Genomic DNA, 16521 nt, shown 5'->3' on the forward strand with positions numbered 1-16521 from the left:
GACATGCCTGAGGAGCTCAGCCTCACCAAATCATTATCTTCATTTAAATCACTTCTTAACACAAAGTTTTATAGGTTAGTCTATGTATAATTCACCTATAATTATTCAAATTATTCTCATTTTACACTTGCTATTTTGTTTTGTTTTAGATATTTATCTAATGCCTGTTGTAGTGGTGTCTATCTCAGTTTCATTTGTTTATATATGGGTTTTATTTGTTTTGTGTAATGCACCTTGTAATATGGATTTTACTACTTTATGGCTTTTTTTTCCAAGTAAGAAAGAAAGTAAAGCCATTTGTGACATGAAAAGTCAAAAAGTGCTATACAAATAAATGAGCATAATTATAATTACTATTAAAAGTTAAAGCCGCAATAAGACTTTCTGTATTGAATTTGATGATGTATGATATTTCATACCTTTGTGATTGACTCACTGTTGGTTGTTGTATGAGCACACTACTTAATAGCATTGATGCAACACATCCCTGCATCATTTTGTACTATCTTACTACTCAAAACTCTGGCAGATATTTTTTTCCTGCTGACATTCAGCCATGATTGTAGTTTGATTTTAAGGTGGCGGTGTACAGAGATCCATCTTTACTTGCTCCCAGGCAACATCACCAGTTGATGTCCACTCACTGGTTGCACAGACAAGATCAAACTTGAAGTAGCACAGTTGCAAAGCATAAAGTCAGAGTTCCCTAGGTAGCACTGCCACCACATTCAGTGTTTTTGATCTCTCAAATACAATGTTTTAATCCAGTGCACAGCGCTTCTGCTGATCATGTGTAGAGGGCTTTACTATGACTGATTGAAAGGCATGGTAAAGTTTGGGACAGGCTTTGCAGAGGCCATAAAAGACACCACATGTCTGCTGATGTGTGTGGGTCACAGATGCTTTCCAAAAATCCCATTATGGTTTCCCTTTCTACTAAAGGAGAATGTATAAAAAGAGCTACAATTTCAACACTGAAATAAATGTAAGCGCCTTCACAAAAAAGTCAAGTATGTCTGACATAAGTGTTATTGTTGCTGGATTGTAGAACTACCAACAGAAAAAGGTTTCTTCAGCCAAATAATTTGACTGCACTGCATGTGTACCCACCCACATACAGACAAATGACATACTTCTGGCCCAATTCACAGAGAAAACAATCTAATACTTGAGTTGAGGTCTCTGTCCTGACAACTATGGACCATTTACCTCTTGTAAGGAAACTCAAAATTCTGTGTGTGTGTGTGTGTGTGTGTGTGTGTGTGTGTGTGTGTGTGTGTGTGTGTGTGTGTGTGTGTGTGTGTGTGTGTGTGTGTGTGTGTGTGTGTGCGTGCGTGCGTGCGTGCGTGCGTGCGTGCGTGCGTGCATGTCTGTGCGTGTGTGTATAAACTGCATTTCCCTGTGACACGCTGGGGCTAATTTAGTTACTTAGGAGTTCTATAGTGTAATGTCTTGTAATGACACACAATCTCATTTTGTCCAAGGAGACACATCAATCTTTTGGATTTACTGTGGGGAGCACAGTCTCTCCTGGTGAGTGAGTAGGGAGAGCAGTGGACGGAGTGTGTGTGTGTGTGTGTGTGTGTGTGTGTGTGTGTGTGTGTGTGTGTGTGTGTGTGTGTGTGTGTGTGTGTGTGCGCGTGTGTGTGTGTGTGTGTGTGTGTGTGTGTGTGTGTGTGTGTGTGTGTGTGTGTGTGTGTGTGTGTGTGTGTGTGAGTGAGAGAGAAACGGATGTGTTTGTGTGTTAAGTAGTGGGAAAGAGGGAAATGGAATAATATGTTCAGACCAGTGGAGCTGAAAACTACCCATACATTGGTTTGATAAACAGCAGGAAGGCCACCATGGTACACTGCTGGAGTAGGTGTGGGTGTGAGTTGAGTGAGTGGGAGCGTGTCTGCATATGATCATGTGTGTGTCAGGAATGAAATAGAAAAAGAAATTGAGAATTCCTTTGTGGAAGGGTGTGTGTGTGTGTGTGTGTGTGTTTGTTAATAAGTGGTATATGTGTGCTAAAGTGTAAAATAAAAAGATTGTGGGTATATTGTTCATGCATGCATTCCCACAATCATACACTAACATGTACGTGATCAGAAACCCTTGTGTAAACACTGTTCACTTCTGTTTAACTCTACTTTTCTGAAGCACATCACATTTTCTCCCTCTTTTGTTGCTGCTTCACATGGTGCATTTTTCACTCCTGTCCTCCAGGGGAGGAAAAAAAAAAAGAAAAACAAGAAAAAGAAAAAGAAAAAGAAAGGATGAGATCATTGACCAACCATCAACAAAATGAAAACACAGTCAAGTAGAGCAGTGTAATGTGGCTTATGTATTTGCTTTTGATATGAGGACGAGATATGGACAACTTATCTGCAGTGAGCCCCTGCAGTGGATATTACAGTCTGAATGGGATTGTCAAACTGGAGCAGATAAACAGTACCTGTTTCGATTGTTAGGTAAAGTTAGTGTGCTAGAGAAAGAGAACAATAAAGAGAAACTCCTCATACTGTATGTCTCTCCCCCTGGCATTTCGTGGAAAACCTCACTCATTTTCATTCTATCAGGCCTTATTCACTTCCACACTGTAATTGCCAGAGAAATTCAAATTACAAAAGAGCACATGGGCCTGATTCAATTTGCTTTTAAATCAGCTAATGACTTCCCATCTCTCCCCCTTTCTTACTGTGTCTCTCTGTGCCACGCTCCCCTTTCTCTTTCAGGCCGAGACTTATCTGCAAAAAATGCTCCTCTATTCTTATAGTGACTCTACCATTCTTTGGTGATAGTCGTTAATATAAAGTGTGTCATCAATGAGCTGTGCTGTGTCTTTTTTAACCCGCCACGTCAAGGCCTCTGGCAACAAAAACACAATGTGCTTAGTTTGACTGATCTTCCAACAGAAATAGTTGCAGAGAGGACTGGAATAAAAAAAATCCAGCAGCAAAGGAAGCTCTGAGCTAGGCTGATTGGGTCATAGAGTAGAGTCGACTATCAGGTGCTGAAGACTTTGTGTGCTGGAAAGCATGCGAGTGTGGATATGATGCTAGTGAGTATTAAACAATGTTTTTCAGCTGTAAAGATACTGTAACTGGATATTATAGTTAGGAAATGTAGGAATGGGAGATCTCTGATGTGCTCAAGAGGAGCTGATGTTTGCATCAGACATCACAAAAGACAAATATTTGACTGTTTACAGCAAACACAAATCTGTGAAAGACAAATATACTGAATAAAGCAGGGAGCAGAGATTGGCAGGTCAGTGTGTACTGTGCATCTTTGATGTTATGATTTTCTTCCACATGTGTAAGATTGTGTTTGCAGTCACTTACAGCTGAGAAAAAGCTCCTTGCATCCCCTTGCATCCACACAACCATGATGACCGCTACTGGAGCTCCATGAGCAAAAAGAACGCTCACCGAACAAAAGTGTATATTTTCGTGGTTTTCAGTCAGTGTTGCATGGAAGCATCTGGTAATAATACAATATATTCAGGCTAAAAAAATAAAATGAAAAATTATCATATTTTTGCCTGCTATTTTGATCATAAGGCACATGTGACGTGACATCTCTACTTCCTTCTTTTTGACACGTCTTTGTTGTTTAACTTACAAGTGGGTCAAAGTTAAACATTTTTAACATTTGAAGTCAAGCAGAAGTGCCTTGCCTCACGTTTCCTTCAAATACACAGTATTAATGAGGGTCATGGGTTTCCCCAAACAGTGGCTGGGTGCGACTATTGTGTCTGAAGTTGGCCTAGTTTGAAAAAGTGTACGTGTAACACATTTGTTATGCCCACTATCTTCAGAGCAGTATTTGTGTGTGTGTGTGTGTGTGTGTGTGTGTGAATGAGATGTGACGGCCAGACCTTTGCCTCAGTGACACACATGAGACACATAAGATCTAAACCACTTCTGAGGCTCTGTGTTCTACTCTCCCCTGGTAAACATGTATACACACACATGGCCACTTACAGGATACAAAGACAATTGCTTTGCTTTACATGGATGAACACATATACAAATCAACACACTCTGAAGAGACGCAACAAAACCTATATTAATTTAAGCCTGATTGCAATTTAATAAGATTGAGAATAATAATGATGACATAAAAAAGGACAAATGTATATATAGAAAATATAGCCGCAAGCAGAAATGACCAGGATCCAAGAAGATTCGGAGCAATTGGATGCTTGTTTCTTATTTAAAGAATGCACTGACAAGAAGCAAAACTCTTGTTTTTTGTAGATTTTGAAAAATATAGAGTGACAGACTGAGACTAAATTGACAATAGCTCGCAGTGTGGCAAATTCAGCTCTAGGAGCTCTGTATGTAATATGTCCGGAAATGTAGATTTGTTGTTGAATGTTGATAGTTGAATGTATCATTACCATATTTTACACAATCGATTGGAATATCAAAAATCGGAAAAGTTCTGGCCTGGTCCAGATATGCTATGTACCAAATTCGATACTTTTTGCTCAAACAAAACAAAACAAAAAATGAACAACAACAAAAAATTACAAATAATATTTGCTACTTTTCAGGAGATATTCCTAAGGTTTCTTGAACATGTTAATATTGGCCATATGCCATGACACTTGTGAATAATCTGTAATTTTATTTTAAAGAGGTTGTCAATATAAATGTATAAATATGGTTTATTGTGAAGTAGGAGAAACAGGGGGAATGAGAGAAAAGAGAGAAAAAGAAATAAACTTCTTGATCAATCCGACATCATGTATAAAAGCTGGGTGGTTATTCTAGCCCGTCTGTCATACTGTTTCAAAGCCTTAACAGAAGTGGAAAAACATGCTCAGAAAACACACACGCTTTGTCTACAGTAAAACTATGTCCTCAACTCTCCTCCCATTACCCTGAGTGACCCATGAATATTACTGCTGTAGGCCAAAAAGGAAGATGCTCAGTATTCCTTCATTATCTACAGCAATTTCAACTAAAATTATGTCTGCATATAGCTTTACTTCTCAATAATCTGGACATTCATTCAGCCCTGTCAAGTGATTAAGGACAGCTCAGGAACAGAAATGACAAAATATTATTGTTTTATTTTTTTTGAAAGGTAATAAGTCTGCCTCTGACATGCAGGAAGTTGCTGCCATGGTTGAAGCTTCACAGCAAATCTTAACCCCAACTCTGCCAGTTCAGAGGCTTATTGTTTTTCTTCTGCATCTAGACGCCTGTGACCTAAAATTTACTCCTCTCTCTGCTGGCTAAAGCTGTTAAAGTTACACCTCGGTCACAATTGTTAACACAAATTTATGTAAAGGTCAGCGGCGAGGTTGATAAGGCCCATTATTCCACTGTGTCGGCCGGGAGAGTCGGCAGAGAACTTCTGGCAGCCAGACGCAAATCACAGGAAACGAATAGCTAAAAAACTTGGGGCCTGATGGCTAACACAAACATATTCACAATGCACACTAACGCACAAGCACGCAGACACTTTTTCATTCTGTCTCTTTCGGCTTTGTTTACATAGTGTGTGCAAGTGTGAGTGTTTGTGTGCGTGTATTTTGGTGCAGATATTATTATTATTTATTAGTGAAATTAAGGATTTGGCAGGAATAGAGGTCAGTGAAAAATGAGCCACTAGTCTGTTTAATTCCTTTTTTATTGTAGCCAAACCACAGATATGAATAGAACACAGAAAGAACTATTAAAGATCAATACTATGTAGCTAGAGTAAATCAACCATAACATTCAAGTTTCAAAAGTACTACATATCTATTCAAAGCGCTGACAATGGCATCATGCAATATTCAACATGGCTTATTGGCCAGATTAAATCAGCTTTCCGTTAAATAGATAAATATGTTACTACTAGTGTCAGGAGGTGAAAAAAAGAAGACGGGAGTACTGAATAGAGGGAAGTGAACAAAGGAAAGCAGATAAAATACTGTATGGGCTCCAAGGTTACCTTTTATACTCTCTGGGTAGATGAGGCCAGTAACTCAGAGAGTAACAAGTTTCCACTCTCCCATAACAAAAACCAGGACTGTTGAATTTTATCACGGTCATGAAATTCTTCAATGTTTGCTGCTATTCAACAGATGTCAGCATCTCTATTTGTCAACCTTATCGTAAGTTCAACCTTGCAAGCATTTGAGAGACAATGATGTGCAGAAGACTGTGGAGAAAAGTATCAACCCAAAAGCAGCACAGTATTTTCACAGTATCATACAATGGGTTAAACAATTTCTCTAAATGGTATAGGAAACCATTTGAGAACGATGATTAAAAATTATTTGTGTTACGCATGATCGCAGATGCTAAACATACTGTAACTTTCACTATGGTGTAATAGATACACAGGCATTTGACAGCAATGCAGGCCTCTGTATCGGCATCAATTCCACTTCAAACTATCTGTTGGGAAGTCTGAGATGCCAGTGCGGCAATTAAACATCAAGGCAGAACACTGCTTTCCAGCAATTCTTAACTAATGTGTTTGAGAGAGCTCTCAAACCAGAGCAACGCCTGCTTCCTCTGTGTTAACCCGTCTACCTGCCTGCCTGGAGGATGAGAATGATGAAGCTGGTTATTGGTTTGGGGTTAGAGCAGAGGTTCATTAACACCCGACTTTAGCACATCACAATAACAATTGCAGAGATTATGACTGCCAAAAATGTGACTAAATAGAGAACAGGGAAGGGACAGATAATGAAATGAAATGAGCTGTAACTGTGGAACAGAGGGCTTTCTTTTTAAATGCCTTGAGTCTAATGGCAACCGTTCACACAAACAGACACAGTAACAAATACACACCCAAGTTTAATGACCCATTCTGACTGAGTGGCTGTAAATTCCTTGTTTATGACACTGAAGCACCACGATTCAGCTTGCTCACAAAATGACTTTTACTGTTGCTGACACACACACACACACACACACACACACACACACACACACACACACACACACACACACACACACACACACACACACACACACACACACACACACACACACACACACACACACACACAGCTATAGACAGAGTAAGAAGGGACCCTTAGTATAGCCTAAGGCAAAACAAACACACACATGAGCACACGCACACACAGCTTCCCTAATAGCATCAACTGTTCTAAAACTGGGGCACAAAACTGAGCATTAGAAAGACATAGCACAGTAGTCTTTTTCCAGTCTGACTCTGTATGAAAAATGAACTCTGCCCTTAGGCTTACCTGTTTACATAAAGAAACTATGGAGGGAATAATGTAAGGAACAATTCAAAACTAAACAAAAAAGCTGGCAATTGGAACATGAGCACAAGCCCGATATCAGCTGCTAGAGTCCACATCAAAAGCATGAGCAGGGGAGAGTTCAAATGAACCACATCTAATTCAATCCCATGTGGAAAACACCAACAGATTGCTGTTGGTGATGCAGTGTATTTTTTTCCCCCTCTCATTTTCTTTATAGAGAACCTGTGAAAAATATTTGCATTGTAGTGTTGCATATCCAAACTCAGGAGGTTAAGGAGATTTGTCTTTATTAAAAGCTGTTAACTGACTCAAAAACTATGCTGTATTTGATGTTAGAACCTTCTGTGTTACTTTCTCTTAAGAAGCTTGTTAACTTTCCTGACATTCAAGGTCCGGGGTGGATGAAGCAATTATGCTGTATGAATGTCTATTCATGATGGAGAACATAAAAGGCTGCTGAAATAATCATTTCAAAAGTACTGATGATTGGATGTATTTAATCAGAGTTTATAGACTAAGTTTGTTCAACAATCACAACCTATTATAAAAAATGGTGTTACTAAAACTAATTATTGTGTTAAGTACATTTAATTTCACTGAATAGCATTAACAATGGTACTGATCAGATGCCATTTTAAACCTAGAGTACACTAAATTCAAGGTACATTTTAAAGTTTACCACTCAACATCTTTGCAGCAAAACAGCACTGAATATAGACCCGTAAATGATATTACCAACAAATACAGTGTGACATTCTACTTATGAAATGGACTTTAATAAAGTAACAATCTGAGTTTTGACTCATTTATGTATAGATGACTCAAAATAACTGTGCTACTGGTCTAGAAGAAACCTGTGAATGATTCTTTGATACTTAAATCCAGAGACCATTTGAAGACTAGCTGGATTTATTTTGTATTTTATTTTCTGCTGGGAATAAAATAACCTTGGTGGGGAAAAAACAATCTAATTTGGATTTAATAGGTGCAAATGAAATGAATATGCAACTTAATGAAACTAATACTGTGAATCAATTTGGATGCAAAATACATGTTTTATTAGGTGGTCTCAGGTGAAACACTATGCAAAGCTGTTGTTAGTTGCCTTCATAAAGTGAAGGGGGTTGTACACTGGGTTCATCTGTAAAATCCAAACTAAAATTAATATCTACAGAGTAATTGTAAATGACTACGTGGGCTTTATTTAACAATATCAATGTTGGGATGATTATGGTTTTAGGGGTTTTGCTCTATTATAAAGACCCTTTGTGATATGTGGTAGACCCATATGACTTAATCAGGTAATTTACCAAGATGGAGCCATGTCCATACACATGCTTGGACTCTGACCAACACCACAGAGACCTGATCCCTCACTGGCTTCCCAACGTCGAAAACTGCCAGTTGTGTTTGTAGGAGCACTTGGCCAAAGAGGCTTTAAACAATTGTGATATAATGGTAAGCAAGTGTTTTTTCTCTCTCTGTGTCATCTGATCTGAATGTGCTGATGTTCTTTAAGACTCTGTCAGGCCATATGTAGGTCAGATGCTCTTGGGGCTTCTGAGCTGAGAAGCACTGATAACTTCAGTGACGGGTTATCACCAGGTTTCAAAGAGCCAGTTTTAAAGGTCCTGCACATCCCCATGGGTGTTTCCAATTATTCTGACTGATGAGACATCTGTTCAGGTTAAAGTTAGACTAAGGTATGTTGGTATGTACATGAGTATCGAAGGATTCCTTGAACTAATAACAATGATAACATTGTCCTAGCAGGTACCACAAAGCTAACAGTAGAGTCAGGGGGATATCTATCAAACAGTTTGTACATACAGACTTGAGAAGAGCTCTACCCCTACCTGAGTAGGTGTGAGGGTCTTCTAAGAATTTTTAGGACCTATATTTAATGCTGTTTTGCTTTACAAGTGTGGACCAACTACACTGAATTAGGGATGTCCCGATCCGATATTTGGATCGGATCGGCCGCCGATATTAGCAAAAAATGCATATCAATATCGGATCGGCCTGCACGGGAAAACCCTAACCCTAACCCTAACCCTCCCGATCCAGTTTGTTTTCAAACTCCGGTCCGTGTTTTCCAGCGCACCGCTGTAGGTAATCCATTCCAGTTTTTTTCAGCTTTCCCCCCAAATCCGGTCCGCGTTTTTCAGCACACCTAGCGACCTGTCCAGCATCCCACTATTTATTTTCTACTCAGCTTTTTTGTGTGTTTTGCTTTTTTAATACAGTTTACAATATTGTTTGCACTGATGGCTTTTTAAGCCTTGGTTTACACTCTTGTTGTTCAAGAGCAGAGCACTGATGCCAATTCAGTTTGTGTGGCTAATTGACTATTTATTATTTTGTCTATTTTGTGTTTATTTAACCCTGTTAAGAATATCGGTATCGGATCGGAAGTGCAAAAAGCTGGATCGGGACATCCCTACACTGAATATCACTGACTAAAATCAGCAACATGTTTGATGAGATTCCAAATTTGAAAAAAAAACTACATCAGCAATTCTCCTGGTTCTTCTGGTAGTTGTTTATTGTAGGAAAAACCTGATGAAATCACTGAGATGACTGCATCATGTTGATATTTTTATGCCTTTAGTTACTTGAGATACAAGACTTTACAAGGACCTGAAGATAACTTGTGGAACTACTTCACCCTGCAGCATGACATCAATTTTACATTTGGCTAGAAAACACAGGGAAGAGGAGAGTGAGCTTAAATGAATCCATCCCACATGTTAGACAAACTGGCAACAAGACATTAAAGGCCCACACACACGCACACACACACACACTTGCAAATTAATAGTTTCAAATGTTTTCTTCTGACGCAGCAGCAACTGCACTCTGATGTTGTCCATGTGTGCCTGCATGTGTGTGTACGACTGTGTGTCAGACAAAGATCTCTCTGTTTCATCAGCTGACAAATGTCACCAGTGATGCCACTACTACTTCAGAGGAATATTTAAAACAGATCATCTAAAAAAAGAACACTTAAAGATCATCTCTCCCTCTCTCTCTCTCTCACACACACACACACACACACACACACACACACACACACACACACACACACACACACACACACACACACACACACACACGTATATTAAAAAAACAGTGCCAAATTAGTGACACCAATGACTGACCGAATCACACAAAGCATATATTACACTTGGATTTACAGTAACACTGGTCTTATTTGAGAGAGATTTGTTAACAGCCGATTCACCCGGTCAACACATTGATGTAATCCCCCAGCCTCCTAGAGAGATCCATTTATACTGTAGGAATAAAAACAAGGGGATTTGTTTGTAGCCGGCCTGACCCTTTCCAAAAAAAACAGCAAGTTCATCTGGATCAGATGCACACCCCCTGCTGGAGAGTGTGACTTATGTACACATAGAGCACACACAACACCCATAAACTCACAAAAAGAGAAATGTAAACACTCACACATACGGGCTGGAACACCCACAAAAGCACAACGATATGTAAATGGTCAAGTTATACCAGAATATAAGCAACAAATGCAGCTATTCACACTGTAGTTGTGATAGCAATCAAGACAGAGACGTAGACATTTAAGAATCATCAATAATCATGAAGAAAACAAAAACTGTTAAAATAAGTTGACCAATCTTACACTATGTTTTATAGGACAGTGAATGCAGCTTTACAAAAAAAAAAAGACAAGTGACTGCTGGAGTACTCAGTGATAGTACTACATTTTGTTTTGGTCACTCTATTCATTTTTGTCTTTTTAAACATGCTAAATGTGGTGTTTTAGATAGAAGTGTAGCTAAGAAGCTTTAGCCAGAAGTAAAGACCACTGAGCTCTGCACACTAAAAACATCTAAGTCACAGTCAACTGTTAAAGAAATCTTTGCCCTCTTTGAATTGATGCTTCCTTGAATTAAGGCTGGAAGTAACATGCGTTTAAAATATAACCATGGCATGATGTTAAACATTAAAATTAGACAAAAACTAAATGTGGGAGCTTTTTTGCTTTTGATGATCTTGCACTGATGTTTGCAAAATGTGTTTTGCAGACAATGGTTCCATTAATATGTTGTACTTCTTACAGAAGATGACATTTATTGCAACAATATGACATATGTCGATGTTATCTTCACTGCATCACTATCACACCCAAAATAACCATAAAATTGCTTTCTCTGGTAATACGCAGTAATAAATAATAGGTCAGGATCTGAGGAAAGGTCGCAGCCTTTTTTCTGGTTACAATGTTACGAGGATAAAAACATTGCTGCAAATAGCCCATGAAGTCCAAGTCCACTGATGGAAATTCCAGTTAAGTGTTGAAAACCCCTTAATGTCTTTGACAAATGTACAAACAACAGCCTCAAACAAATAGATGATTGTTCTTGTATGTCTACACAGTTGAAAAGTGATTAGAAACTCTTTGTTTCAGAAACACCAGCACTTAGAAAAATAAATAAGTGTTTATTTAAACCAAGAAGGCTCTAGTCTTGTAAACCACTAGTGCTGTGTCTACAAGTTGTTTACGTCCTTGCTTTGTGAGTGAAGCCATTAATGTATAGACTTTGAAGATGTGCAGGAGGATGATTGATGGATTATCATCAGTGGAGGCCCAGCACAGTGGAATTAGTCTGTCGTAACCCTTTTTAACTAGCCCAATGAGAATACAGTGCAGGGGTTGGTAGAGACACACAGATCTGTAAACAACATGAAATTAGCCCATAAAATGCGGATCGAGACCTAGTGTGTGTGTGTGTGTGTGTGTGTGTGTGTGTGTGTGTGTGTGTGTGTGTGTGTGTGTGTGTGTGTGTGTGTGTGTGTGTGTGTGTGTATGTGTGTCTTTACACATGAATCCACACAGAGTAAAGTGGTAATGTCAATATTGCCCTACAGCTATCCATCCTATTTATATACATTATCTACACTTATTTTCATGTATTACATTTATTCTCTATAAGCTTGGCTTTACTGGTGTAAGACTATATGGTAAAAAGTACTGCCAGATCACAACAACAAAATATATACAACTGTAACTGAATAATGTAGAACATGGTGGAAAAAAGGGGAACAGTGAAGTTTGGTCCATCTAACTGTGCTTGTGTTTTTGGTTCTCTCTTTTTTTATGATAGAAGTCAAAGGCAGTTGAGACGAAAGACTACACACCTGTTGGGTTTATATTACATTAATATTTGAAGAATAAAAGCAGTGTAAGCAGTGTAAGAGCACACACACACACACACAAACACAGTTTGCAACACACACATCCCAAGAAAAGCATGTGAAATTGATAAAATTAGCACAGAGAGGCTCTGTTTAAGTAGTTGTGCGTAGCGACAGAAAGAGGACACACACACTGCCTAGAACACACACCCAACTGGGATGGCAGGAGCAGTGAAATTGAATTCACAGTTGAGGCTAAATATTTCATGAGTAATGTTCTCTGTTTGTGTGTCTGTGTCTCACCCAGTGTTAATGGAGATGATTTCAATTAGAGGGTTCTTCCTGATCTTGGGCAGGTCCAGTCTGGCTCCTCCGAGTCTCCGGCCTCCATCTTTCTTCTGACCCAACAGACGAACTGAGTGACCTGAGTGACACATAAAGTAGATTACAACAACATTTATTTCTCTGTTCAAGAAAACAAACAACTGTTGGGTATTAAGAGATAACAGAGAAGATCATTTGTCGTTTGGATGGTGGGATCACTTCCTCTTTTTATTCTGTTCGAATAACACACACACACACACACACACACACACACACACTCAAACTCAAACACACAGTACGTGCTCACACACATGAATACATTTACATATCTTTTCACCCGCAAACACATGAGTAGCAAAAGTAAAAATGTATTTTCATCGTACACTATCTACTTCTACATTCCTTAAATAAAAGCCTCATCTAGTCAGTATACTGTTAGTGTGAACATGAAACAGGAAGATATTCAAGCAGAGCAGCAGATCAGACCAGAATCAGTGAAGTAATATTGTCAGCATAGTTGATAAAGGAGGAAATAATACAAGTCATAAGACAGGTGGGAAAAAGGGAATTTCTCACACATCTTTTGCCAGCTGCACACTGTAACAACTCTAAAACTTGTACAACTAAGAAGATATCACACTGTGTTAGAGAAGCAAATGAAAATCCATAGCTGAATCTAATAGCTAATAGCCAGTGATGCCCAGCCTTTGGTGTGTGGAAATGGGATGCGGTACTCTCTCCTCTCTAACCATCTAATGGGCTACCAGCTAGAGGTGCACGAGATGGGGGCGCTGAGGGATGGAATTGTCTTCCTGTTTTCATCCGCTTTACATGGGTCTCTTGGGAGGGTGGGCTCAGGGCAGGAAGCATGGCTATCAATTGGTAGATAAAAATGACAATCTGCCCCAGAGGAGGACAAAGAGCCAATCAGTGAGGCGTGACTGCTCGTAATATCCCAGTACAACCAAGGAAATGAGAAAACTTCCCTCGTGTAAAACAGCTGGGACTTGAAGCACACTCGGCCACCCTTTCTTGTAGCGAGCTATACATGTGTCCGCCTTTGGCCAGGCAGCGCTGTGAGAGACAATTTCAAATTCATGTGCGCTCTAATATTCTTCCCTCTGTAATCGCTTGCTCGATCTGTTGACTCATCGATCAATTCATCCATACATTAAACTTTCCTTTAACAGCCAAGTTTCACAGCTGCACCTGCTCATCAACCAAGAACTAACACTGCGCCACAGAAAAACAGAACATTTTATCAGAAGTTCCATCAACATATTACAGCAAGAAAGGAAAGTTCAAGAAATAACAGCCATGATGTCTAAAAGGTGTAGACTAGATCAAACAGTCTACAAGGGCTCTTTCTTTTTGATTATAATGCTTCAATGCCTAAAATGAAAACTCATTAAATTGCGTTCTTCTTGTGAAAGCATTAGAAATGAATGTCTTTTGTTTAAGTCGTGATTATACTCATCACTCTACCCAAATGAATGTAATAATATAGTGTGGTCTATTTCAAAGGGCGCCTGTCTTCTCTGAATAGTGACAAATTAGCAAAATCTAACAAAAAAATGAAAATTCTATCACAGAACCAACCTAACCATAATGGCTTGCAGGCAATGTTGAACAACAGACCCTGAAAGTCACATCTGGGAAATGAGCAGCTTCATTGGTTGAAAAAAAAAAAAAAAAGACAGTAATTTAGCTTTAGGTCAGGCCTGTTTTATTTTCAAAATAATTTGTTTTCAAATGTCATACTTCTTTCAGCTTGTTGTTATTTAATTGTTTTAGCAGTGGGAAATATGTAGATACCAATATCTAACTACTTTTTCCTAGAAGAGTCTCTATATGTAATCACAAGTATGATGCTGAGTTTTAAGAATTCAAAATTAGGAGATTGTCTGTTCTTATAAAACTTGGAAATTGTCATTCTCCATGTATTATTTTACCCTCTAAAACTACACAGGACACCATGTCAATGTGACTGCCACCCAAGACTCAAGAAATAATCTAACTACCAGCATGGAATCACTCCACGAGTATACCCAAAGCCAAATTCAATTTCAGGGCCTAGGGGACCATGAATGGGAAGGAAGAGATAAAATAGCTAACTTGAGTTGAAGAAAACCGAAGAATGCTGTCCTATTTGTCATCTCAATTACAGAGTTTAGAGGGACCAACTGCTGTGATGGGCAACCCCACAAAGACACAGAGACATGCATACCCCAATCTCTTGTAACTGACTGCTCTACTCCTATTCCCTCTACCATTTTTTTCCAATCTCTCTCTCTCTCCTTTGTTCTCTCCTATCCGTCATAAACACAAGCCGACATAAATCCTTCCATCCACTCATAACGGCCCATTATAACAGGCTAGGGAAAAGGAGGGAGAGAAGGTACGAATAGGTGGATGGAAAGGTAGATGGATGGATGGTTGGATGATGATAGAAAAAAAAAAAACACATCACATATCAAACATGTATAGGATAGCCAGATGGATAGTTGGATCAGAGAGGTAGGGAACTAAAAGGATGACCTGTTGACCTGTGTCTTATGTCTCATAAGTGGTGGGTCTTGTTGTGCTCCAAGGTCTGATTGTAAAGCAGCAGACAGGATTGAGGGGGGTGGGGGAGCCATCGGAGAGAAGGGCCAGGGGTGGCAGATGAGGATGACAGGAGCGGTGTAGTGTTTGTCATTTATCCCCCCGATATAGTGGGCTTTGAGAAATGTACAACTGTCTTTGAAAAAGCAGTTTATTTTTGTAGCAAATGTCAGCTTGCTTAATTTCGATGGGAAATATCACACATGCAAATCAACTGTATTACTTAGCAACATTACACTGTGTGTAATGCAAACATTAAGAGGAACACTTCCTATTATAAGCCATACAGCAGCTTCGATGCTTGACAAAGACAAGCTTCTCTGCAGAGTTTGGTCGTCGTTGTCAGATAAGAGGTCACTGAGCTTTAAAACACAGAGTTTAGCACACCTTTTTCTGAAGTTGACTTTGAATATATGTGAATGCATTACCTTGTCTATTGAAACCTGCTCTTCATTTCCTTTTCTTCCTGTCTGTCTCCGTCTATTCAACCACGTCTCCATACTCACACTTTGTCTTTTTTTAGCTCTAATACATAAAACAGTTTGTTTATCCTGATGAAATAAGGATCATGAGGTTATATGGATGCTATATAGCCTCTGATCTGTAGCTAAGTAGATACATTAGACTGGCTGACCTTTTGTGCCCCCCTGCTTCTATGTCACACAGACACACTAAATCTAAACCGTTTCTAAAAAGATAAAAGAGTATCAGGTGAAATGGTATCATCCGCAGCTATCATCTCTGGGAGAGAAGATCAATATTCGGAGACCAATAAAGAAACAAAGACATCAACATAGCCCCATAAAAAAAAGAGGTACATCAGTTATTTATTAATGGTGCAAAAATCTGACTCCAGACATCCCACTACCATATTACAGTTTTCAGATAAATAGTTGCTCCTGTGTTCTTGTTTACTGAGCATTCACTGAGACATAAAAACCAGATTGGTGCCCTTGCAAAAATGTGCATCTGTGGGTGTCATTAATGAATTTCTTTTTGATCTGTCATAGAATACACAATCAAACCAAAGCTGTGTTTGGTGATAGAAAAACCAACATCTGTCAAAGCTTAAAAAAAGACTGGTTGGAATAAGGAAGCCTGTGACCACAGTAACAACACTGACGCTGCACAGTGGCAAACAACACAAGATTGGTCAGTGGTTGAAATGTGTGTGATTGTATATATAAAAACCC

At 39.0% G+C, this 16521-nt stretch overlaps 1 protein-coding gene across 1 annotated transcript in view; it reads right to left on the reverse strand.

The window, feature by feature from the left end:
• Nucleotides 1–16521, reverse strand: part of cdkal1 (CDK5 regulatory subunit associated protein 1-like 1) — a 252024-nt gene that overhangs the window by 149011 nt on the left and 86492 nt on the right. Inside the window, exon 7 of the mRNA XM_062422643.1 lies at nt 12704–12824. Within this exon, the coding sequence (XP_062278627.1) occupies nt 12704–12824 (121 nt within the window). The remainder of the gene's footprint in view (nt 1–12703; nt 12825–16521) is intronic.

The sequence above is a fragment of the Scomber scombrus genome, chromosome 7, assembly GCF_963691925.1.
Source record: "Scomber scombrus chromosome 7, fScoSco1.1, whole genome shotgun sequence".
NCBI classification, from domain to species: Eukaryota; Metazoa; Chordata; class Actinopteri; order Scombriformes; family Scombridae; genus Scomber; species Scomber scombrus.